Genomic DNA, 26,990 nt, shown 5'->3' on the forward strand with positions numbered 1-26,990 from the left:
CACTCTTAAGACTGTTGTTCTTAATTGTGACTATTGTCTTGAGTACAAATAGTGCATTAAAAGGGGTTTGTGGGGACTAGCAAAGAATGCAGATATGTTTGTGTGTCTTCTTGGCATCCCTTTTCAGAGGTGGTTTCAAAATCCTAGGTGTTGGAGGGATGAAGATACACATACCGGCCCATAGGATTTTTAATAACAGTTTCCCAACAGTCATTGGATATGCTAATGGTTCTTAAAGAGAAGTGTTGCCAAACGAAGGAGCCATTAGAGGAAAAGTGCTGATGCTTGAAAACAGTGACTTCTCATCTGAAATCTGAAACTCTGCTCATGAAGTTCTCCTGCCAGAGATGAAGGCACTGAGCCTTGGCACATGACCTGACAAATTCTTAAGAACTACCTAGGAAATAAGGCTGTCCAGCCTTCAGCCATTGATGTGTGTTCTCTGTCTGGCTGCCGCAGAGGCAACAAGACTTCTGTCTCTCAGGGGTGTTGGGTAAAGAGGCTTTTCCAGTTGCTGTTGAACCGGCAACTGGATACTTAAGTTTGGGCATCTTAGTTTATCTTTGTATGTTTTATTCAACATTTAGTCTGAGAAGTGAAAACAGAGCATAGACATGGATGATGTATGCCTGTATATCTGTGTCTTCATTTGTGACCTCCTAACTAGCTTAGTTTTTTGTCAAGGCAAAGAGGTTAATCAGTGCTAAATTCTAGATAAATTATTTCTCTTTTTTTGTGGTATTTTCCAAGATGACTTTTAATGCCTGGGCTGGGGTTATTCCTTTTCTTTAGTGAAGAGTGTGTTCTTACCATAAAAAAAAAAATGAAATGCATGGTCAAAACACAAATAACTAAAGTCCAGTAAACATATTACTAAACTGACTACATTTGAGTAGTAAATATATACTTTGAAAATAATATGGAGCAATGTTATAATAAAGTTTTGGATACTCATTGGGCTATCCTTTGCCCTTGTAGGACCTGATCTTATACTACTTCAGTATAAGTCACTCAAATACACACCATGGAAAGTAATTAAAGCAGGTTATCATCTTGTGAGACACCATAAATATATTTTGATGCATTTGTGAGCCTAAAACTAGGTGAGAGCTATTATGTGATAAGCAAATATCTAATAGTTCAACTTTCCATTTTCCTTCATTAGATTTCTTTTAACTAATGATAAATGTACCTAATATTTAGGGCTAAACTTGAGCCTTTTGAGTTATATGTAAATATATAATTTGATTTTTATTTATCTGCTTTCCTTGTATCTCTGCAATGAGAAAGTCAAGTCAATGTATTTATGTCACATGGAAAAGATAATTTAAAGATTTCCTATCAGATATTTACTTGTTTAGCAAAGACTTATATAGAGCCTAATATGTACCAAGCACTGTTCTGAGTACCTTGAAAAATATTAAGTCATTCAATACAGAAGCTCTGATTCACCATAAGAAAAGCTTAGACATTGTCATTCTTAGACTGCTGCTGCTGCTGCTGCTAAGTCGCTTCAGTCATGTCCAACTCTGTGCGACCCCATAGACGGCAGCCCACCAGGCTCCGCCATCCCTGGGATTCTCCAGGCAAGAACTCTAGAGTGGGTTGCCATTTCCTCCTCCAATGCACGAAAGTGAAAAGTGAAAGTGAAGTCGCTCAGTCGTGTCCAACTCTTAGCGACCCCATGGACTGCAGCCCACCAGGCTCCTCCGTCCATGGGATTCCTAGGCAAGAGTACTGGAGTGGGGTGCCAGTGCCTTCTCCCATTCTTAGACTAAGAAGAAAAGTTTTCTAACTAAACATATTAGGAAGAGAATTCATCATCATGTTGTGACTTCCACATATATACTTACTGCATCGAAAAGAAACCGTGTGCTACATTTTCATATTAAATTCTTAGAGTATCTTAACCTGAGTCATTCATACGTGGCCTTTGGATATCGCTGTTGAAAGTTATCTGGATTGACAGATAGCTAAATAATTTCTATTTTCAGAAAATAATTAATTTTGAAACCATAGTCTCTCATGATTCTGAGGGAGAAATACTCTTACAGTAATCCCAACAGTCACCAAGGAATCCAACCTCCTTTTAGGCATCAACAGCCAGGACACTTTTATGATTGAGTTGTGTACAAGGATCCTTGCTATTCAATGAAATAGTTTTTCAGCCTGCAGCATGTTAAAAAATATATCTCAAGGAGATGAACCAATAAAGTACAGATCTTGTGGTTCAAAGATCTACTGTGAAAAAATGTAAATTAAAACCAATTCATGTTAGTAGTATATTTCAGTATAATTCAAATCCAGTTCTCCAGTCCAATAAAACCTAGTGGTTTTTAAGTTCTGTATTCTGTTTGGTTCAACTCCTTGCTAGTTCTCTCTATATAACTTACAAAAATTGCATGTTGCTTACCTTACAGTCCTGTGAACTACTGTGCATGTGAACTACTGTGCCTTTAACCATTTTACAAAAACGTCTCTGTTCATAGATGGAAAAAAGTGTGTTTTCAACTTATGCCTTATGTTTTTCTGACAATTGTGAGGATAATTTTGAATGGAAATGCTGCTGTTTAGTTTCCACAGTGTCTTCACAGCCTGATAATCAGTTTCCCCACCCTGACAAACTCAAAAGGATGAGCAAGTCTGTTCCAGCATTTCTCCAAGATGAGGCAAGTTTGTCTTTTGTACCTTCCGAAAAATGGAACCAAATAAGTGGATTTGCTATGCCAAGGTTGGTGTGTTTGCATTAAGCCATAGCAGAGACCTAAGAGGCAGCAGGGGTGACCTTTGCCTCTCCTATCAATAGACGTAGTGTTTTTGGTCCTGGAACCAGGCAAGGCATATCTCATTTGACTCATACAGTAACTCTTTGGTGGTGAAGCCAGATTGCATACAGGGAATGTGACTTTTGTTTCAAAATAAGAAATCCAGGCAGAAAAATGTTGGCATGTACTTCTCTGTAGTTTAGAGTAGGGTTCATTTGTGAAAGCTTAGTCTAGATAGCATGACTAGCTTGAAAGCATATGTTAAAATTACAAAGTATCAATGACAAGGAAAACTTGAAGCATATCAACCAGGTGTAGGCACTTTATATACATTATCTCATTTAATCCTCCAATAACCCTGGGAGGTGGGCACCATCACTATCCCCAGTTATTACAGATGAGGAAACTGAGATTAGGAGAGATCAGGCAACCTCACTCAGCTAGAAAGGGGCTGAACCTAGGAGTGGAGTCCAGATCTGACCTTCATGCTGTTAACTACTACACCTTCTGTTTCAAATAAGAACATGACTATTATCTGTTATTCATTTAATTCATAGTAAGTACCAGGCACTCTGATATCTTTAACTCTTAATAACAAAATGTGGTAGGTACAATTTTTTCCATTTTATACGAGAAGAAAGAGCCTCACAGAGCCTTTCCCCAAATTCAACAGCTACTAAAAAGTAGATCTAGGATTTTAACTCAGCTTCTTTGATTTAACTAAGATTCCATGTCTTGCAATCAGGTAATTAGGAGTCTAAGATTTGATGTTAGACACTCGCACCCCTAGTTATGCTGCTGATTTGCTATGTGGTTATGAACAATTTCCTTAACTTCCTTGAGCACTTTCCTAGTACCTAACTCATTAGACTGTAAGGAGTCAGTGAGATAATGCAGGGAAAACACACAGCACCGTGCTGACACGTAGTACCTTAGTGCTTGCTGTTGCTGTTTGCAGTTTTGGTCTGATTTTTCATGATGAAATAAAAGCTTCATCCTTTCTCTTAGTAGATGGACTGTAAGGAAAGCTCTGAAAACATGCAAATTACATCCCTCCTCCCCAACCTCCTGGGAACCCTTCTGTCTACACCTGAGCCTTCCATGAACTGTATCAGAAAATATTCAACCCCTGCATGTGCTTAACAGCCCACATTATAGTTGCTTTGGAGAAGCACTCATTCTTTGAAACAAGCTCATGAGCTAGAAGCCAGCATAGGTACCTGATAGAGTTCCTGTGGTTTTATACCTCTGTAGATGTGCTTTGGTCTTGGCTGGTCATATGAATAAAACAGCTAATAATTTGAGAGGCAAATGATACCAGTTGCTGATTTTTTTCTCCTTCCTTCAGTTTTAACCTGCTGCCTCATTGCTCCACACAAAAGATAGTCCAAATAGTTTGAGTCTGTGGATCAGAGATGCCAATTTAAGCTGTATTGTTTTACCTTTCAAAGTACTTGGGGTTGAACTGAATGTTAAAGAAAGTGGGATAAAATCAGACTTTGCTTCTTCATCCACTGTCCCTTTGAGGCTTACCATCAGTCACATTTGTTGAGTGCCAACTTTGTGAAAATCAGTGTTACAAGTCATCAAGACAAGGTCCTGTCCTTCCAATAATCACTAATGATCTGATGTACCAGGTAGAATGTATTATGGCTGTGATAGAGGGAAATGATCTCTAAGCATGTGGGGAGGGAGTGTGATAATAGAAACATTAAAAAGGTGTGGATTTTTTCATCCTTGAGGAAAGATTCTTTTCTTATCCACATAAATCATAATTTTTTAACTCCTTTCTTAATCTGCATTAGGATTGGCATCTGTTATATTGACATGTAATTGCATGGCCCTGGAATATGTTGGCATGAACTAACCACTCCTTTGTAAAGGTGTTTCCCTAACCCCAGGAGCCACTGAACTGCTCCATAAACTCTCTAACCCCAAAAGGAGCTCATTCTGAATCACAGATCCTTAAAGCTACCATCTAATGTACTATAGATCTGAATATAATAAAATTTATTATCACCACTTTTTCTTTCTTGACCCAGGTAAATATTTCCAGGGACATATTTAAAATAAATACCTTACTGCCATTAAAAAAAATTGTTAAAATGCAATGTGGGTAGAATGTATAATTCAATATACCTCCCTGTAGCAACAAAAAAGATAAGCACAGTAACTCTATAGGAATACCTAAGAAGTGGTTTAAAATTACATATCAGTTCAGCTCACATATATATGTGTGTGTATACACATACATGCATATATGAAAATCTTGAAACACAGATCAGATTAGAATTGTTTTCCCTAGTTTAATAGAGTCTCAAGTAAAAGATTTGATTTTTAGGGAAGTTAAGCCTATGTTACCGAGAGGAATTAGGCATGACATTTTATGATTTAAGAGTAAATATTAGACCTTTTATTGTCTAGGTAAAGGTAATTTCTCATATGTAGCAAAAAAGTTTGCCAAGCAATATAAATGTATAATATTAAGAAAAAGCCAAGAAAGCTCACAATATGCTATTTGCTGTAGCACCTGGGGGCTACCTTGCTGGTGAAAAAAAATCACTTTGCTATTTCAGTAGCTAAACACTGCTCTCCTGCTTAAGTGAGATCCTGGGTAGACCACCCACCCCATCTTGAATCCCATTCCTCGGCAGTTATCACTGCTGTCCTTTGACCTTGGAAAATGTCATACATGAGTGGGATACCAAGCTATTATCTTTATCTAAACTAAGATCTTGATCTTGACTCTTTCTGAATTTGAATTTTGTGTGTATTATATGATGTTTTGTAGAGTGATGACAGAGAGACAGATACAGCATCAGAAGGCAGTTACCAGCTCAGCAGACACAAGAAGAGCCCAAGCTCTTTAACCAATCTTAGCAGCTCCTCTGGCATGACGTCCTTGTCTTCTGTATGTAAACAAAGGCTTTGTGTTAATATCCCTCTGCTTCTGCCAACCTTGCTCTGCCATGCTCCTGCTCCTGTAAAATGGCCTTTTGTTATATTTCTTAGATTCCAGGGGCGTGAGAGTTTTGTTTTTTATCTAACCCACAATTAGCTTCTGGCTAGCTACATCTTCCTTTCTTCTCTTTTTTAAATCACAAGACAGTTCATATCCAAGATAAACAAATACAGTTTGTTTTGGATGTTACGTACTTCAAAAATAAACCTAAATTACCGACAAGATGAACCACTAAACTTCTCTGTGTGGCGAATGGGGTACCTATTGCAAAGTCTGCTTTTATCAGATATGATTTTATGTACTCTTTGCAGATATAGAATTGTACCTCTTTTAGCAAGTCATTTATTCTGATGACTAAAAGTACTGGTTCACATTAAAAGGAAAGGTGATTCTTTGCCTCATGGAAGGATTCAGAATGGGATTTTCCAAAGGAAGCTCCCTAAGTATAGTTACTTAGATTTGATTTGGAGAATTTGACTTTATATAGAAGTGAGATAGTTTTGTGTGTGCATGTAGCATGTATATAGAAATATATATTTGTAAATATATCCATATACATTTATCCAAATATGTATGATCTGTATATACATGCACAGATCTCATCAGATATGCTAAATGAATGATAAATCTGTGCTTAAATTCTTACTGGCCTTGCATTTTTCAAACTCTTAAAAAAAAATCTATTTAAATTGAGTTTCTGCTGATAACAATCAAATGTATGGCCTTGGGAAGGCTTTAAACTTCCTTCATCAATCATCCATTTTCTACCCTTCCTGACCTCTAAAAGTGTATGGCTCAGTAAGCATTTTCTTAGAGTCAGTGGATGGGTAACATAGTAAAATTCCTTTTTAGTGCCTTGGAAATTTGATAGAGCAATGTGTCACTGTGATTTGTGTGCCCTGGGGTTTCTCACATCCTCTTTATTTAACATTTTAAATTCTAAGCATGCCTAAAAATGGGACTCTGAGTGCCCCCTACTATAAAATCACCCTGGTTTGAAATGAGTCAGCATCTAAATAACTTTGCATTTCATACTTTTCATCTATGTCTCTTACAGGCAGTTTTTGTTAAACACCAGTCATCATGTCATGTATATCATGTCAGGTTGTCTGTGTTGGTATGCTTTTTTAATGGCGTATGAATCTATAAACAGCATTTTATTAGCTGCTTTTATATGCAAAGTAGAGAAATAATGGCAAGCAAAGATTACACCCACGTAATCCTTGCACTGGATTCAAGAGTGAGTCAGAGACAGACACCATGTGTTTCCCGGCATTTTCAGGTCAGCGGCAGTGTGATGAGTGTTTATAGTGGAGACTTTGGCAGTCTGGAAGTGAAAGGAAACATCCAGTTTGCCATCGACTACGTGGACTCACTGAAGGAGTTGCATGTCTTTGTGGCCCAGTGTAAAGACTTAGCAGCAGCAGATATTAAGAAACAGCGTTCGGACCCGTAAGTACATTCTGGAGTCGCTATTTCCTCTTAGTTACTCTTGTAAAAATTGGGAAAGAAAGAAAGAAATTGAAGGGAAGGTATGTGTGTGACTGTGTTAAAAACGAATGTTCAGGGGAAAAAACGGGATTTGGGGGGGTGAAAAAAGAGTTGGGGAAAAATGCTGTTTATAGATTCATACGCCAAACTTACTAAATTATAAGAATGTCGGGGAAACACAAAGCATTTCAAGTTGGAAGGAACCTTTGAGGTCATCTTGTCCTGATTCCTTCTTTTTTACAGATAAGGAAACAAAGGATAGGGAAGACAAGCTCTGTTTGTTTATAGCAGCACGATGAGTGAGACTTGAGCCCCCTCTCTCCACACACTTTAGACTTTCTCTAAAAGGAGGGACGTGTTAAGCATACTTTATAGTGCTCAGTGATGCAGAGATTGTTAAGATTCTAGAATAAGGTAGTTTCCACATTTAAATTATATTCTGTGGAACTTTAGGGGGGATTATCAATTCATTTTTGAAATCACAGGTTTACTGGCATTTCAGTTCAGTTATAAGAGTTGAATGACAGTCCCCTCTTACCCCTTTGCAGAAGTCTGATTCTTAATAATTTTTCTAGCTTAAGCCCAACCCTTTGTTTTTGTTATAAAAGCAGCGGGGCCCAATAGCTTTTCTTTTTACTTTTTCCTTTTTTCTTTTTTTTTTTTTTTTTTTCTGTTTTACATTGAATATGGCCTGATTGGTATGTACCAAGATTTTTCTTTCAAAAGACAGTCTTTTTTTAATTCTGCAAACATCAAAGCCTTTTCTTAATAGGACAGTAGCCAATGAAATTAAGCATCACATTAGAGGTCAGTTGTCTTCTCCTGCCCTACATTAGTTAAGGTCAAAGGAAAAAAGGAATTCAGGGACTATCCCTTAAAAATCTTCAAAACAATTTAAAATGATCCATTCCACTGAAATCCCTTAAAAGTTTGAGCATAAAGGTGTTGATGAGAGCATTTATTATATACTACTTTCGCTAGTGTCATGAAATAATTATTCCTATCAATTTATAATGCATTTTTAAAAGTACAGGTAGACATGTCACTTTTATTTTCTCTGACCTTCTTGTCTGTTCAATTCTCTTTTTAGATACGTAAAGACTTACCTATTACCAGACAAAGGCAAAATGGGCAAGAAGAAAACACTAGTAGTGAAGAAAACTTTGAATCCTGTGTATAATGAGATACTGCGGGTACCTACGACCTCTCTATCTAGGAAAATCCCCAATGGTGACCTGTGCATTTAAAAGGCCATGTGATCTTGGGTAGTATCTCTGCAGAGGAAGTCGGTCCCCAAGAGAGAAGGAAATGAATAACCACTTTCTGAGAATCTGCTTTGTATGAGATGATACACCATGACTGTTGGATGCCTTGTCTCATGCACTCCCTCCGTACTCTGCCAGGGGTTATTATTATCTGCATCTCACAGATGAGGCAAATGAAGCTTAGGGAAATAAAGGAAACTGGATACACAGATGATAAAGTTGAGCACTGCAGCCAAAACAATCTTATAAAAGCCCAATTCTGATCATGTTATTTCTCTGCTTAAAATCTTGGAGGACTCCCATTAGCCTTTAGGTCAAGCCCGCCATCTTAACATGCATACCCGTCCCTTGAGAACCTGAGCTCTGGCCTCATCCTTCTACTTTCATTGTCTTTTTTCAGGTTACCCTGATTCCTTTCTGTTCTTTGGAGGAATTACAGTCTCTCACTCTGCGGGGACTTTCTCTTCCTTCAAACTGGGATGTTCTTCCCCACATGCTGTCCCTAACTACTTCCCACAGCCTGAAATGCCTCTTCCTGTGAGAGGTTGTCCTTAACTCCTAAGTTTCCCTGCTGTCTGCTGCCTCAGTCTCTTTATTTCACAATAGGTGGTGCTGACATTCAGCACTTTAACCGCTGGTTTAATTGTAAATTCCACAAGAGCAGGGATCAACTCTAGGTTGCTTATAAACTGCATACCCTTGTGCAAATGACTTAACCCATCTGCACGTTAGATCTGCAAATGGGAGATAAGAATAGTACCTGTCTGGGACTTCCCCGCTCTTCCCGGGTGGCTAAGAGGTTTAAGTGTCTGCCTCTAATGCAGGAGACCTGGGTTCGATCCCTGGGTGGGGAAGATCCCCTGAAGAAGGAAATGGCAACCCACTCCAGTATTCTTTCCTGGAGAATCCCATGGACGGAGGAGCCTGGTGGTTCCCCAGCAGTCCAGCAGTTAAGAATCTGAGCCTTCATTGCAGGGACCACAGGTTCAATCCTTGGTGGGAACTAAGATCCTTCTTGCTGCATGATGTGGCCAAAAAGTTTTTTAAATTAATTTATAATAAAAAAAGAATAGTGCCTACCTACTTCAGTAGTTGTGAACATTAAAAGAATTAATATGTGTAAAGTGATAAGTATGCATTAGTGTGTGTTAGTCACTTAGTCATGTCTGACTGTTTGTGACCCCATGGACTGTAGCCCTCCAGGCTCCTCTGTCCATGGTTTTCTTCAGGCAAGGATACTGGAGTGGGTTACCATCTCCTTCTCCAGGGGATCTTCCCAACCCAGGGATCGAACCCAGGTCTCCTGCACCATAGGCAGATTCTTTACCAGCTGAGCTATAGGGAAGTCCATAGTATAGTATGCGTTCAGTTCAGTTCAGTCACTCAGTCGTGTCCGACTCTTTGTGACCCCATGAATTGCAGCACGCCAGGCCTCCCTGTCCATCACCATCAGTATGCAGAGTATGCATTAAACACTTAGTAAATGCTGACTCTTAGTATAGTGTCTGGGATAGGTACTTTGAAAATGTTTATTGGAAGGAACGATGGCTGGATAGAGGAGTGGAGAATATGCCTCGCTCAGATGCCCATGTTCTATCTTCCTGCAAACTGTCTCATGCTGCCTTAGTCATGGGCAACAGATTATTTAAAACAACAAATGTGAGAAGTATTATTCATTCTCTTTCTGAAAATTCTGTCCAAGTATTTGGTTATCCTCTGAAAAAAAGACCTGCATTAAATTAATCCTCAGTTATCCATGGGTGAATGAATTGTCTATAGATTTTCTGTAGCAAGTTTTTAATTACAGTTTGACTGTGATATACCTCAGCACCCTTGCTATTTCTAGGTCATCTACTTCAACCACAAACTCAGGAAAAGCCAGCTCATTTAAATGGTAAACTCAGAGAAAAGCAAGTCTACTACAACCAAAATGGACATTCAAGTAGTATATCATAAAGCCAAGTAGAGATTATTTTTAGATTAGAAAGACTATCATCCCTTCCATAATTAAATATAATCAAGAATTGACTACATTCCAGATTAACACTGTTAGGATGCCCCCCAAAAAGCAAAAAACAGGTCGATCTTTTCTTGAAAAATATTTTGTCCTTGCCGAATATCAGTGATTGGAGAGATTGTATATATATGGAGCAGGTGAAATATGGGAACACTTCTGTACTTTCTTTTCAATTTTGTGCAAATCTTGAACTGCTCTAACAATTAGTCTATTAAAAAAAATACCTTGTCCTCAGGGAGAAAACAGACCATTGGATTAAGCTTCGTTTGTATTTTTAGACTGAATTGGATTCCTGTTATATCTAGTTAGAAGTAAAAACATCCAGTAAAAACTGAATAATTGGCTTTTGTTTTTAGAGAGCTATTACCAACTATGATACGTGAGCCATGATTTGCTTTTCCAGAGAGGGAAAGAAAAATCAGCTTTTGTGAAAGATGGATTTTAGCTCTTTGAAACAAGACACTTAGAATAAGATGACTTTGCAGTATTTTTGAGACTTGAAACCTAACAGATGAGAAAATCTGATCTACACAGAGGACTTTATCTTCACCTCTATGTCATAACCTTGGCCTAAAATAATGTTATTTACCCCTTTAATTTCCTTCTTTGAACTGCAGTATAAAATCGACAAGCAAACCTTAAAGACACAGAAGCTGAACGTGTCTGTTTGGCATCGAGATACATTTAAGCGCAATAGTTTTCTAGGGGAAGTGGAACTTGATTTGGAAACTTGGGACTGGGACAACAAACAGAATAAACAATTGAAGTGGTACCCTCTAAAGCGGAAGGTAAGTTTGGAACTTTTTGTTTGGTTTGATGGTTTAGGGCCTGGGATTCAGGAGAGAGCTGCTGTAAGATTCCATTTTCATTCAGAATGCTTATCCATTGTTTGGGATCGTCATGTCTTTTCACTCTGTCTAATAAATCTCTTAGGCTCCTTTCCATGTTGCGTAGTCTTTCTTCCCCTACCTATTCTTTGGGCTGGCTAGTTTCTGCTAACCTATCTTTTAGTTCAATAATTTTCTTATCTGCTCTGTCTAATCTAGTATCTAATATCTAGATGGATATCTATGGGTCCTCAGTTCTTATACTTTCAGATTTATATTTTCACTTGACTCTTTTTTATAGATTCTATTTCTCTGCTATAATTCTTTATCTTCACAGTATCTTTATGAATTTATTAATCAAAGTTACTCAAAGTATGTATCTGAAAACTCCTATATCTTAAACATTTGTGAGTCTCATCTAATTTCTATTGTTTGGTCATTTGGCCCTTTGTTCTGGTATGCCTGTTCATTCTTTTTATTGCATGTTGGACACTGCATGTGAAAAATTCTAGGGATAATTTGAGAGGTTTACTTTTGCATTCGACACACAGAGAAAGGACGCACTGCCTCAATCTAGCCTGGTAATGAACTGACGAGAAGCTGGGGTTCAGCTTTCACATGGTCTGATCTCATTTTTCTTTGCCCATGTTTGTAGGCTGTGGTCTTTCATGGGCTCCAGCTGAAAACCTAGGTAGTAGTTGGCAGATTTTAGCATGTATCCAACCTGGCCCCAAAATATGCATTTCTAACAAATTCTCAGGCATTGCTGATACTGCCGGCCTGGGGACCATACTTTGAAAACTATTGGTCTAGAGTGTTTTCTGAGACCATCTCTCCTTAGCTAGCCAACTTTTGCCTCCCCAGCCCTGTGAGAGGCTGTGCTCAGCTTCTTAGCCTCTTCCTGCTAAGTTTGTTGTACTCTCAGTCAGCACTACTCACAATGCAGCTAATGCCTTGAAGTGGAAAGAAAGAGTTTCAGGCTACAACAGCTTATCCATTTGAACGCTATCTATCTTAATAATTCTTCAGCACCTTCAAATAGATTTGTTTAATCAAGTTTTTTGTTGTTGTTGTTCTCAATGTGAGGGTTAGTGTGATACATACAATTTATACAAACTGTTAAGTATCTATACAGTAGAGCCATTCTACTTAAGGAATGGTTCCAAAATACCACATCAAGGTCACCTGAAGCTCTTGTTAGTAGGTCTACCCAAGATTTGCTAGTTAAGAATTTCTCAGAAGTTGTCAAAAGCATCTCGTTTTTAGCTTCCTTCTGTTATGTTTCTGACATATAGCCCCGTTTTGGCAATAAGGCTCTAAAAGACCAGAATTTGAAAGGAAAACCACCTGTTCTATAATAAATACACATTTAAAAATTTTTATTTATTTATTTTAATTGGAGGCTAATTACTTTACAATATTGTGGTGGTTTTTGCCATCAGTTCAGTTCAGTTCAGTTGCTCAGTTGTGTCCGACTCTTTGCGACCGCATGAATCGCAGCACGCCAGGCTTCCCTGTCCATCACCAACTCCCAGAGTTCACTCAGACTCACGTCCATCGAGTCAGTGATGCCACCCAGCCATCTCATCCTTGGTCGTCCCCTTTTCCTCCTGCCCCCAATCCCTCCCAGCATCAGAGTCTTTTCCAGTGAGTCAACTCTTTGCATGAGGTGGCCAAAGTACTGGAGTTTCAGCTTTAGCATCATTCCTTCCAAAGAAATCCCAGGGCTGATCTCCTTCAGAATGGACTGGTTGGATCTCCTTGCAGTCCAAGGGACTCTCAAGAGTCTTCTCCAACACCACAGTTCAAAAGCATCAATTCTTCAGTGCTCAGCCTTCTTCACAGTCCAACTCTCACATCCATACATGACCAATGGAAAAACCATAGCCTTGACTAGACAGACGGACCTTAGTCGGCAAAGTAATGTCTCTGCTTTTGAAAATGCTTGGTTGGTCATAACTTTTCTTCCAAGGAGTAAGCGTCTTTTAATTTCATGGCTGCAATCACCATCTGCAGTGATTTTGGAGCCCAAAGAAATAAAGTCTGACACTGTTTCCACTGTTTCCCCATCTATTTCCCATGAAGTGATGGGACTGGATGCCATGATCTTCATTTTCTGAATGTTGAGCTTTAAGCCAACTTTTTCACTCTCTACTTTCACTTTCATCAAGAGGCTTTTTAGTTCCTCTTCACTTTCTGCCATAAGGGTGATGTCATTTGCATATCTGAGGTGATTGATATTTCTCCCGGCAATCTTGATTCCAGCTTGTGTTTCTTCCAGTCCAGCGTTTCTCATGATGTACTCTGCATAGAAGTTATATAAGCAGGGTGACAATATACAGCCTTGACGTACTCCTTTTCCTATTTGGAACCAGTCTGTTGTTCCATGTCCAGTTCTAACTGTTGCTTCCTGACCTGCATACAGATTTCTCACATTGACCTGAATCAGCCGTGGTCATACATTGTAACATACACTGTACATTTTATATTGTAAAATGATTGTTCAGCTTTTGTTATTCTTACAGGCATCTCCTCATCTGGCCTAAAATAATTAGGTTAATGCAGCTATGAAAATGTATTATTAGTCCCCCACCCTTACCCTGGCTCTTCCTACTTCTTTAAAGAAAGAAAATATAGATAAGTTGTTTTATGCAGTGGCTGGATCACTAGCAAAAATGTACGTATTTTTATAAAAATCTAAGCATTTCAGAACACTTTTCCCATCTGCAAGAAACCCATTCTGATTTCTCTGAACTGAAGGACTTAAAATGTGTTCTGGGTACCCTGCAGAGTTTTCCAGGATACACAGTGTAGCCTTCCCAGATATCAAAGCAACAGTCCATCTGTGATGGGGAGGGAAATTTCAATCCAGGGCACTCATGAATGATACCTAAGCTCAGAAATGAGGCAGATATGGCCCTGGAGCAGAGCACCAACAAACGGGGTGAATGGTTTTTGTTTCACACCTGCTGACTTGCCTTCATTTTCCAGACAGCACCAGTTCCCCTTGAAGCAGAAAACAGAGGTGAGATGAAGTTGGCTCTCCAGTATGTCCCAGAGCCAATGCCTGGTATGTACTGGTTTTCTGTCCAGATTTATGGCCTTACCTTAGCCTTCCCCTCTCCAAGGATTTCTTTGAGTTCTATGGGTTTTTTTTTTTTAAATTTTCAAAGGTGAAGAACTAAATTAACTTACTTAGTAAGGATCCAAATGAGTCAATCCACACTTGTAAACTAGAAATTTTTCTTTATTTTTAATTGTGGTCAAAACACATAATATAAAAAAAACAAAACCACATAACATAAATCTTTTCTTAACCATATTTAAGTGTGCGATTAGTTGTGGTTGTTACATGCTCACTCAGTTGTGTTCGATTCTTTGCGACCCCATGGACTCTGCCAGACTCCTCTGTCTATGTGATTCTCCAGGCAAGAGCACTGGGTGGGTTGTCATCTCCTCCAGGGGATCTTCCTGACCCAGGGACTGAACCCTCATCTCCTGCACTGACAGGTAGATTCTTTACTACTGTACCTCCTGGGAAGCCCATTAGCAGTGTTAAGTATCTTTACAATAATGTGAAGTATGTCTCTGGACTTTTTCATCCTGTACGTCTGAAACTCTATACCCATTAAACCACAACTCTTCTCCTGCCCTTCCTTCCAAGATCCCCTTCCTGGTAACCACCATTATATTTTTTCTGTTTCTTTGAGAAAAATACTCATTTTTTTCTCAGCCCAGTTTACAGGCCTTGTTTTAACTTTGGCCTCACTCTCTCCAAAGTTCGTATCTACACAGTGTAAATGGCTTTTCCTGTGTAGTGCTGTGATGCAAATGGAACTGGAGTAGTTTTTACCCCCCACGGATGGAAATTAAAGGGATTCATATTAAGCCCCTAAGAGATTAGAGCTCATTTGTCCTCTACTCTCAAGGTCTCATTAAGGTAGAAAGTTTTTTCTTCAAAATTACTACCTACATTGCATCCTTGATGTTAGAGCCTCAGGTCTCCAGCACAGTTAAGGAGCAAGAGACTGCCGGGAAATGAGTGCTAACCCCTCTCTCATTTCTCACACAGTTCCCTAAGTTATTCTCCTTAAGAATTCGTATGAGGGCATCCGTGGTAGTCAAGTGGCTAAGCTTCTGTGCTCCCAATGCTGGGGGCCAGGGTTTGATCCCTGCTTAGGGAACGAGACCCCACGTGACCAACTCAAAGTTTGCATGCCACAACTAGAGAGTGTGAATGCTGCACCTAAGACCCAGCACAGCCAAACAGATAAATAAATAGAAATAAATGTTTCTTGAAGGTAGTGGGATGACAGAAATGATGGTGGGGGCAGTGACTAAACAGAGAAAGGCATTCCAATTCAGCTTAAAAAAAAGAGAGAGGGGACAAGCAAAACATATCTTTAGGCCACATGGCACCCAAACTGCCATCTTGTTACATCTGGATCTTTTTAAAAGACAGATTCTTCGCTATATAATCTGTATCCTATCATTTATGGTCAACATACATAGAGATTCTGCTAGTCTCATTTCCCATTTTCCCCATGATTACTTTTTGCTGGGGAAAGGGAGGAGACCCACATGTGATGGACTCCAGCTTGTCTGAGTTTTTGCTCCTGTAATAGTTTTTTCTCCCTGGAATGGCTTCCTCGTCCCCTAAACCTATTCAAGTCTTTAGATGAAATCCCATCTCCTCCGCAAAGCTTTTCCTGAATGCATTTACCCTCACTGATCACATCATCTTCTAGATCATCACAGTAATAACTTGGCATTTCATTCTATATTACATTTCACTGCTTTTATTGAGTTTCTGTCTCTAGCTTACCTGTAAACATTTCCCAAGCACATAGATTTCTTGGATTCCTTGTATATCCAACAACATTCCTAGCACGGGGCTGAGCATATAATAGATGATCATTCAACACTGATTGGTTGACAGCTTGGGTTCACCCATTCAGAAAAACGTGGGGTCGCAAAGAGTTGGATACAACTGAGAGATTAACACTTTCACTTTTTTCCCTCCATCCATGTGCACCCAACCTATATAGAAACTTCAGACTAAGGCCAACTTCTCAGCAATTCCCCTTCTATAATATTGGCTGTTACATGTGTCTATACAATACTCCTATAAAATGCATAACTACTTTTAACAAGAGTGACTATACCTAAACCAGTACCTGTTTTGGTTACTTCACACTCAAATTTGTTTAAATGCCTCCTATGAGCACTGATTGATAATGGTATTAATATTTGAAAAGCACATGCATCTCACTGAGTAGTTTTGGACATAACTATAAATGGATGATTCACACACCTAATATCTATAATTGATCGTGTTGAACCAAGCAAGACCCAGAAACAATGATGTAATATACTGTACTTGCAATTAATTATTTTTATAGAGCTCCTTGAGCTCAATACAGCCAGACTACGAAAGATGTAATTAAGAATAGATATAATCATTTAGGATCATATCATCAAGCACTCAGTCACGTCGCTATGCCAGACCATTTTTAGATTGGCATCTTGGGAGGCAGTACTGCCAAGCGAGGAAAGGCAGTGGAATTTCATTTTCTCTCTCTTTTTCTGTTATAGGTAAAAAACTTCCTACAACTGGAGAAGTGCACATCTGGGTGAAGGAATGCCTCGATCTACCACTGCTAAGGGGCAGCCATCTAAATTCTTTTGTTAAATGGTACCAGCATCGATAATTCTGCCTCCCTTAGTTCCACAATGGGCTGACCTTTGCCAATTGATTTTAATTTTCTGTAACTGTGATGCTGAAGTTCATCATTCATAGTATAAATGAAATAATTTGAGACAGTGGTGACACAAGCTAGAAGGATCTCTGACATGAACCCCCTGCAAGGCTCCATTTAGTTTAAGAGGGAATATATACAATAGGAGGTACATCTGCTGGTGAGGATAATATTCAGTACCAAAGAGTTTATGAAATGGCTAATGGTGATACCACACCCCCTGTATCATTTGTTGAACGTCTGTATTGTGGCCCATTTGCAAAAATGCCTTTTGCGTCAGCCTGTGAATATCTGGAAGTTATTTGATAAACAGGTCCACACTAATAATTAGCTCATAAGAGCTTGAACCAGTTTGGGTTTTTAAGTTGCAAACCTTTTTCTCAGTTATACTGTAAATGCCTGGCATCTAGAAAATGGTAACTAAACAGATGTTAGTGTGCTGTCCTGACTCTAACTAATTTTATCTATATAGATTTTATCAGAAGACGAGTTATAGCTACTTAAGTTTATATGACATTATTTAGGATTTTCCCTATACATATTCTTCATAGATGTCAACTGGTAAGCTTTTCAGCTGAGGTCAATCTCCCATTCCAGGACTAGGCCCAACCCTTCTTGCCTTTACAAAAGGCATGGTAGGGTAAATTAATTTCAATTATTACCATAAATTATATGTAAATAATCATAAATATGTAATATAATTTATTCCCAAAGTCAAATCTAGGGAATTGGAGAGGTTTCTTTTCTTTTTCAATTCTGTACAAGACTAATTTCTTAGGCTCTCACAGATAATCAGGAGTAGATTTTAGAGGAATCCTCAAATAGTTGCTACACAGTAAATGCTAAATACAGGTACTGAACTAAGTTGTTTGCTTAATCTGTAATTCTAATATTAACCTTATGAGGTAGGCATCACCATTCCCATTCATAGATGAGCAAGCAAGTGTCTGAGAAGTTAAGTCAATTTCCCACAGTACACAGCCATGAAGTAGCAGAGTCAGGACTTCCTCAAAGCAAGTCTGGTCCACTCTAGTACATGATCTTGCCAGCAGAATGCCCACCATTACCATCTCTCTGTGTTCTTTTTTTCTTCCGTTGCTTCTTGCCAGTCCTCAGTAGCTGAAGCACACTAAAAGCATGAGAGTTTGCTGTCTTACTCACATGCTTTCACGGGAATGTTTCCTTTTGCAGTACCATCCTTCCAGATACAAGTAGGAAAAGTCGCCAGAAGACGAGAGCTGTGGGGAAAACCACCAACCCTGTCTTCAACCACACCATGGTCTATGATGGGTTCAGGCCTGAGGATCTGACTGAAGCCTGTGTAGAGCTTACTGTCTGGGATCATTACAAATTAACCAACCAGTTTCTGGGAGGTCTTCGGATTGGCTTTGGAACAGGTAGCGTGTTACATTTTTAATTTTCCATGAGTCTAATGCTTCTGGAGACACTAGAGGTTGGTTGGTTTTCTTCTTCCTAATGAAAACATGTACTCTATTTCTGTTAAGTGTGGTGAAATGAATCAGTGAAGGAATGTCAAGCTGTGTGCCAGGGACTCTAGATATGAAGACTATCAGGATGCTGTGTTTGTCCACACAGAGCTTAAGTTATTGTGGTGGAAACCAGAAAAGCCTTCATCACTACCCTTTCCTGAAAAACCGTTTATGGCCCTTCATGGCTAAACGTGTGCTTTGCATAATAATAGCAGCTAACATTTATGGAGCACTGGTCACTGTACCGAGTGCTTTCTTTGCATTATTGCATTCAATCCTCACAGAAGTTCTATGAGTTATTTCTAATGTTATGCCCAGAGACACTGATGTTCCAAGAAATTAAGAAACAGAGCTAATAAGTGGCAGAACCAAGATTCAAAATTGAGTGTGTTAGACACTAAAGCTGTAAACTACACTTTCTTAGAGATCACCTACTGTCGCTTTCAACCCAAGGCTGGAATCCTCCTTGCTGTTCCATTATACACCTGATAGATTTTCATCTACATTTTATATGGTCAAGAAGAGAAGTTATTACTCTGAGAATAATGAGAATAATCCCTATTGTGGAGAGTTCCATTATCAGACATCTCGTATGATTAAACAGATCTTTTCTTCTGTTGAGTCCCAGCCCTACTGGTGATGTTAAAACTCTTCCTAGCTGTCTCCATTGGTGATTATAATTGGAGAATGACTCAGTTTTTCCCAATGAACTATTCCTTTCTAAATGCAAAGCTTCCCTTTTTTGTCCAGGTAAAAGCTATGGTACTGAAGTGGATTGGATGGACTCTACTTCAGAGGAAGTGGCTCTCTGGGAAAAGATGGTGAAGTCTCCCAACACTTGGATTGAAGCAATCCTGCCTCTCCGAACACTGTTGATTGCCAAGATTTCCAAGTGAAGCCAAAGTCCATGGGCTCCTCCACTGAAAACCACCAGACAGGTGGAATCCGATCTTGTAGGCAGAGATCCTCACTTTCTATCTGTTGCCTGGAACAAATGCTACATAGCATGTTAAAGTCAACCTGCACATGCTTCTTTGGTTACAAGGACTAAAAAAACTTAAATAATAGCAAAATGTGTAACTTAGTTTGTGACTGCAACGTTAAAAGAAGATGTTTGAGAAAGCTAAGAAAATCAAAGCATTGCTGCTGCTTCAAAGAAAAAGCTGCCAAAAAAATATTAAATGTTGTTAATAAGCAAAAGTTTCCAGTTTGCTATCATGTGTTTCAAACCACAAAAGGGTTAAGGAAGGCCTCCCACTTGATCATTGAAAACCCTTGCAGGAACTGAAAAAATGTTGGTTGTTGAAGAGTGACTCAAAGATATTCCTATGAGCAGGGGGGAAAAGAAATTAGAATATCGTGAAGATAAAGAATTTGTTCATAAGAAAACTATTCACTCTGTAGTCTCTATTGAAATATGGAATTCCATGTTAGGACATGAGACTGAATTCACTGCATGTATTTTCGCTTTGAGAAGTGTCCCCTTTTCCCAATGTTTAAAGTCTTATGTGCTTTGGTGCCACCCACTGGCCATAGGTGAAATTAAGTTTTTGGCTTAATTTTCTCCTAAGTTTCAAGCCTGTATTTTATAATAGGGTACCCATATATGAAACAAAGAACAAAAACTTTGCATATATAAGATTCTGTTTTTCTTACACCTCTACTATATGAAGCAGCATGAGAGTGGTCACAAACATGATTTGCGATAAAGTTTTAATTAGAATGTAAATTGTGAAATTATACTGTCCTTCCTATATATGTATAATTTTCATAAAGTATTTTGTAAAAACCCTTAGAATAAATTATTATATGATTTAATGGTATTGTCAAAGTAATCTGACTTCTTAATTTAAACGAAATACTTTATGTTAGGAATCTTAAAGTCCAGGACTTCCCTAGTGGTCTAGTGCTTAAGAGTCTGCCTGCCAATGCAGGGGCCACAGGTTCGATCCCTGGTCTGTGAAGATGCCACTTGCCACGGGGCAACTAAGTGTGTGTGCCACAACTACTGAGCCCGTGCACCTTAGAGCCATGCTCCGCAACAAGAGAAGCCACTGAAATGAGAAGCCTGAACCCTGCAATAGAGAGCAGCCCACACTCATCACAACTAGAGAAAGCCTGCAAGCAGCACTGAAGGCCCAGCACAGCCAAACATAAATAAAGAAAAATTTTAAAAACTTCTTTTAAAGAAGGAATTCTAGAATCTTAATTCACAAGCCAGGCTAAAGAACTTTTGGGCTAATATTTCTCCAAAGTCTTTGCTGCAACTCTGGGCATGATTTTCTCTAAACTGGAAGCTTCAGCTATGTTACTAAGAGTAGAACTTTTACTTTTTAGAAGTAGCTGAAAGCTTTGAAGGTAAGTTGTCGTTTATTCTTAAAGTTTTCCATAAAGACATTGTTCGGTCATTTAATACATGAATCATCATTCCCTGTTAGAACTCCACTAGCTCGTCATTCCCAAAACAAGCTGATGATGGCTCAGCAGGTAAAGAATCTGCTTGCAGTGCAGGAGACACAGGAGATATGGGTTCAATCCCTGGGTCTGGAAGATTCCCCTGGAGGGGTAAATGGCGACCTACTCCAATATTCTTGCCTGAAAGATCACAGAGGAGCCTGCAGCCCATGAGGTCAAAAAGAGGCGGACGTGACTGAACAACTAAGCACGCAGGCAGAGGAAGCCTAGATGGTGACAAGACAGTGAGATCTTAAAACAAGTATCTAGCAAATGTCATTGAAAACAGCTCCAGTGCTTGCCTCTTCCCCCAAACAAATGCTAGAACCTTTGACCCACTGGCCAGTAAAAGCAACTAACCTAGAACAACACCCTTGCCCCATTGTCTCTCGAGGTCTTTTAGGAGGTTGTTTATCTAGTTGTATCTCCTCTTCCTGTTCTGACTGCAGACGAGGGCAAGACCAGGTGACTAGACACACACCTCCAAGGTTGGCCTGCAACCAAAGCAGAAGTACAGACCCTGTTTCAGCCCCTGTCACTTCATACTACAAGCTACTTTCTCAGCCTTTTTTTTTTTTTCCCAGTTACCTTCTCAACCATCTGCTACCATCTAGCCATCTCAGAAGCATTAATGAGATTGCTTCTAGTACCTCCCCATCCAGGGCTAGGACTGCCTGCCTCCTCCAGCCCCAGATTTGCAAAACACCAAAGTGGACAACAGAACCGTCCTTGCATCTACCCAAAGAACTTCCAACTGCCTCACGACGTCCAGGAAGATGTAGTGTCACTTTTTTTTTTTTTTTTTTCCGAAAAAAGAAATATAAATGTTGAGTCTCACCTGGCTGTAAGGCAAAGTCTAAATGGGATTTTCATGCATTATAAAGTGTGGGCCACCTGAATTCTTTAGTGAACTCAGGTTGGCAGACTTTTGATTCAGTGGGATTTTTTGGCAAAGTCCCTTCTGAAAATTTTCATTTTCTTAAATTAGAGGTGTTTCCTTGGACTGCATGTTTTAGGGCTCTTTTCCTCTTTTTCAGAAACCCCATCAGAAATAAACCTAAATACACTAGGTTGTGTATGACCATTTGTTAGTATGTATGACTTTAGGGACTCATGGGTGAAACATGTGTTCCCAGGAACTCCAATACTGTCTCTTTCTTCCTTGGTGGTGGTGGATCAGTCCCTAAGTAATGTCTGACTCTTGCAACCCTATGACTGTAGCCACCAGGCTCCTCTGTCCGTGGGATTTCCCAGGCAAGAGTATTAGAGTGTGTTGCAATTTTCCTTCTCCAGGGGATCTTTCCAACCCAGGGATCAAACCCGCATCTCCTGCATTGTTGATGGTCTCCTGCATTGCAGGTGGTTGCTTTTACCTCTGAGCCACCAGGGAATCCCGACTTCCTTGGGAGTAGGAAATAGCACCACAGAGAGCTCCAATGTCACAAGCTCTCAGCTAAAGCACTCCTCTTTCCTAGGTTCAGCTTGAGAGAACTTTGGGAGAAACTGGCTGAGCTTGGGTCATGTCCTCACCTACTGCACCACTCAGAGTGGCCAGGAACAGATAGGGTAAGCTCTTATGATTGGTCCTACCTGAGTTATGTCTCCACCCTGTGGCCAGGGAGAAGTGATCCATTTTCAGAAGAATGGGGTGTTATATAGACAGGCACTGGAAAAATCAAGAGCTAGGTAGCCATTGCAGTTTGTATCCCCCTCTGGTGAAAATACTTCCAAATTCCATTATTTTAAAAATGAAGTAATATTTCGAAAAGTCACTGCTGGCTTTTCCCAGAGAAGCCAACATTTCCACACCCTCCGTGACTGCTGCAGCTTCTAAAGAGGTGGTAAGGATCCTAGGAACTGCATAACCTGGTCACATGGCCTTGGCATCCACCAAAGCATGATTACTGTTAGCCTAGGGTCACTTCTAGGGAAGTTACATGGACTTCTTTGCATATCTCTCATCCATACTCACCATCTAGGTTTAAAAGTCCCTCAACATTTGCCTTCTCCTGTGCTCTTCTTCCCATTCTGATTTTGGGATTGGTCTCCCATCTCCACCCACTCCTAGACTCATTCACTAATTTCCCTAGTTTGTTTTACAAACCAAATGCTCCCACATATGTGATCCAGTCACACACATTCCTTCCACTCCTTTGGCTGATTTGTTCCGAAAGAACTGCCTCTTCTTCAGCCTTAAAAGAGAAGACTCTCACTCTCCACATTCAGCACTTCAGTCAGGATGTGGGATCAGACTTCAGATCACTGCACCCCTGTTTTTATTCTTTGAGAAGAGTAGTATGTCTAACTTATCCATGATTCTGTTAGCAGTTATAACACCTAATAGCCATTTTTCTATTATCTGTCTCTACCATTTTACTGTAGTCATCTTTAAGAGCCAGGACTGCAAACCTTGGATATAACAGTTTCTCAGCATATGAATTGAATGTATGAATGAATGAACGATTAAACAATTGAATGAATGATGAACTAAAGACCATGGGCTTTGGTATCAAAAAGATCTGGATGTGAATTCTGTCTCTGTTACTCTCTGAGTGACTTGGGACAACTTGCTTAACCTCTCTGTGTCTTAATTTCTTTGTTCTCTGCCAACTATGAAATGTGGATCAAAATGCCTATCTTTCCAGAATATTGTTAGAATTACATGAAGAAAGATGTACAAATGCCTAGTATTACATAGGGTATATAGGGCTTCCCCAGTGGCTCAGATGAAAAAGAATCTGCCTGCAATGCAGGAGACCTGGGTTCGATCCCTGGGTTGGGAAGATCCCCTAGAGAAGGAGATGCAACCCACTCCAGTATTCTTGCCTGGAGAATTCCATGGACAGAGGAGCCTGGTGGTCTACAGTCCATGGGGTCACAAAGAGCTGGACAACTAACACTTTCACTTTCATGTAGGGTGTATAGAAGAACTCTGTAAATGTTAATAGGTTAATAGTAGCTTAGACGAAAGAGACATTTAAAAACTTAAAGGCAGGTGGGTGGGGGGGACTTGTTGGATACCACTAGGGAGGATGTTGGCCAAGGTTTGTGACTTGGACCTCCCTTGGAAGGGAATATACTGAACACCTTCAGGATCAAAGGTAGGTGGGAAAAAAGGTAGAATAAAGAAAACAATCATGGCAGAGAGGAATCAAAAGTCATTATTACTGAACTGCAAGTCCTCTGAGAAGAGTGCTGTGTTTAATTTACTAATGTTCCTTAGCATCACTTCCTTCAGTCTTACAAGTTTTTTTCAGTGTGTGAAGCTTGAAATTTAAGGAAAAGCGAAGAAGCGGTGTGAGACAGAAATTTAAAATATGTTTTATGTTTTTAAAAGTCTTGGAACCCACTTTCATAAACCCTAAATATCCTACAATCAGTCCTCAGCCTTGATTTCTTGCTTTCTCTACATAAACATGAGGGTCGGGATTGGGGACAAGAGAGCTTGATCTCTGAGACCAGAAGTAAAATCTCAGACTCTTCTGTCAGATCTATTCTGCTCTACATGAAATCTGAAGCATTATAAAATCCATCCATCCATAAGTAACACCCCAGACTTTTTCCTTATCATCATGACTTGGCAGTTTAAGTCTGACCACCAGAAATAGTGATCACAGGAATAGCTAGCTCTTTGCTCTCTGCTTAAGTTTTCACATCATTCAGATCATTCTAAAGTCTAATTTTTTAAATCTTGCTTTTTAAAATTATCTTTCAAACACAAGCATTTCCATGCCATTAAATTACCTATAAACATGCTAATGTTTAATGTCTACATCATATTATATATGAAGATATCATAATTTTCTTAACATTTTCTCTTTTTTGGACAGTTAGGTCTCCAACTTTCAGTTGTTATGAACCATACTTTGAATAAAACTTTTTCTTTCAGACTGTTTCTTCCAAAACAAGTCCCCAGAAGGACAATCATTAATTCAAAAGGCATAAAGATGTCTTAAGTTCGCAATACATGCCATCAATTGACTTTGATCACAGTAGAAGAGTACCTATTTCACTATACCCTTATCAGTCCTGGATTGTCTTAAAAATAAGGGGAAACTTATTGACTAACTTGATAGATGAAGTATTATCTATTTATAACTGACATTTATTGGGTCACTGATGGGGTTTGATTATTAGCCATTTCATCCCCCTCATCTGTGAATAGTTCATTTCTCTTTTAAGATGTTAACACTTTATTGATTTGTACAGGCTCTCTGTAAAAAAGTAAATCTGTGGTCTATCATATTTATGGTGAATAGTTTTCTCCATTTGATTTTTGACTTCAACAACCATCCAACACACACATCTGAGTCTCCCCAAGGCATTGATCTAATCATTAAGGATGAAACAGACACAGGCCCTACCCTTAAGGATCTCAGAGTTTAATAGTAGGAGGCAGGGGCATAAATGATGAGTGCAGTAAGGCTTTTAAACGCTCTGTTAGCAGTCCAAATAGGCTAGAGTGACTGCTCTAAAAGTGGTGAGAGGTCATGTATGCACGTGTAGAAGGTGCCAGGAAAGGTTTCGTGAAGGAGGTGATTCCTACTGAGTGTAAAATGCAGAGTTAATGACTAAAGCAACAAGGCAGGAAAAAAGCATTTCAGGCAGAGGGGACACCAACAGACAGGGCCAACTAAGGAAACTTCAATAGCTAGGTTAGGTTAGGGAATAAAGCAGCAGGCAGGTCCAGAGGAAGAAAAGACCAGAGAGACATCAGAGTCTCACAGTTTTTTAAATTATATATAACTTTTATATCTTTTGGATGTTCCACTTAGTCCAATTAAGCTTTACCTAATTGGTCTCTTACATAATATGTTAGAGAAGGAAATGGCAACCCACTCCAGTACTCTTGCCCAGAAAATCCCATGGATGGAGAAGCCCCATAGGCTGCAGTCCATGGGATCACAGAGAGTCGGACACGACTGAGCGACGACACGACATAATATGTAGGCTAAGAAAGTCCTTCCTCACCCAGGGCTTCAGTGCTTACCTTTGTTTTCCTCTAGTTTCCATTTTAAAACAGTATTTTATTTTTGGCTCTGTCGGGTCTTAGTTGCAGCATGCAGGATCTTCATTGTGGCATAGGGGTCTTTTCATGGCAGAGCACAGGTTCTTTGTTACCACGTTCGGGCTTCTCTCTAGTTGAGGCACCGTGGGCTCAGTAGTTGTTGTTCAGGGGCTTAGTTGCCCGACCAGGGATCAAACCCTAGTCCCCTGCATTGCAAGGCAGATTCTTAACCACAGTCCACCAGGGACATCCCTCCATGTTTAATATTTTGTTTTCGTTTTAGTCCTTACATTTAACATTAAACATTTCAGGTGTTTAATCCATCTGAAACTGACTTTGGTGTGTATAAGGTAAGCCTCATTTGAACTTTTGTGTGTGTGTCTTAATGTTTATCACACCTATATTGTCCATTAAGCTTTTCTCTGTAACCCTATTGTGTTAAAAGGTAAAAAAGGAGTGCTAGCTAATAAATATATTCCCAGTTGGGAACAGTGCTTCAAGAAACAAGATACATTTCCCTGGGGTTTGTTCTTTCACTGAGCTGTGTTAATCACTACAGGTACAAAGTCACAGCCGTTTAGGATCCTTGTTCGCAGGGTCATTCTGCTACTTTGTATTTATAGATTACAAATTTCTTTACAGAGCCAACGGTTTCCACGGAGAGGACTTTATTCTCATGACCACTGAAGTGGGGACAGGGAGGAGGACTATGTCACCACTGCTTGATTTGTTTACTCCCACAAGAGATTAGGTAGAGTCAGGTTTCTTCCCCTGATGCTGGCTGGAAATCAAGTGGGGTTGGCATCTCTGTATAGTACATACCAGAGCCTGGGCTGTTAGCGGAGGGCTGTGATTAGCTAGAAAGGCAAGCATAACCTGACCTGATTGGCTCTGGACTCCCTCCTGTTGTTACTCCACAGCAGCCTGAAGACCGGTCCACCAATCACAGGGC

The 26,990-nt window shown here is 39.6% G+C and overlaps 1 protein-coding gene across 1 annotated transcript in view; it reads left to right on the forward strand.

Annotated features, from left to right (window-relative positions):
* SYTL2 (synaptotagmin like 2) overlaps window positions 1-19,489 on the forward strand; it is a 65,014-nt gene extending 45,525 nt beyond the window's left edge. The window contains 9 exon segments of the mRNA XM_052661721.1: window positions 2,575-2,669; window positions 5,557-5,676; window positions 7,010-7,179; window positions 8,309-8,411; window positions 11,118-11,288; window positions 14,319-14,397; window positions 16,923-17,022; window positions 18,278-18,483; window positions 19,327-19,489. Of these exon segments, the coding sequence (XP_052517681.1) occupies window positions 2,575-2,669; window positions 5,557-5,676; window positions 7,010-7,179; window positions 8,309-8,411; window positions 11,118-11,288; window positions 14,319-14,397; window positions 16,923-17,022; window positions 18,278-18,483; window positions 19,327-19,472 (1,190 nt within the window). The 3' untranslated portion in view covers window positions 19,473-19,489.
* Window positions 19,490-26,990: the final 7,501 nt, after the last annotated feature.

The sequence above is a fragment of the Budorcas taxicolor genome, chromosome 25, assembly GCF_023091745.1.
Source record: "Budorcas taxicolor isolate Tak-1 chromosome 25, Takin1.1, whole genome shotgun sequence".
Lineage (NCBI taxonomy): Eukaryota > Metazoa > Chordata > Mammalia > Artiodactyla > Bovidae > Budorcas > Budorcas taxicolor.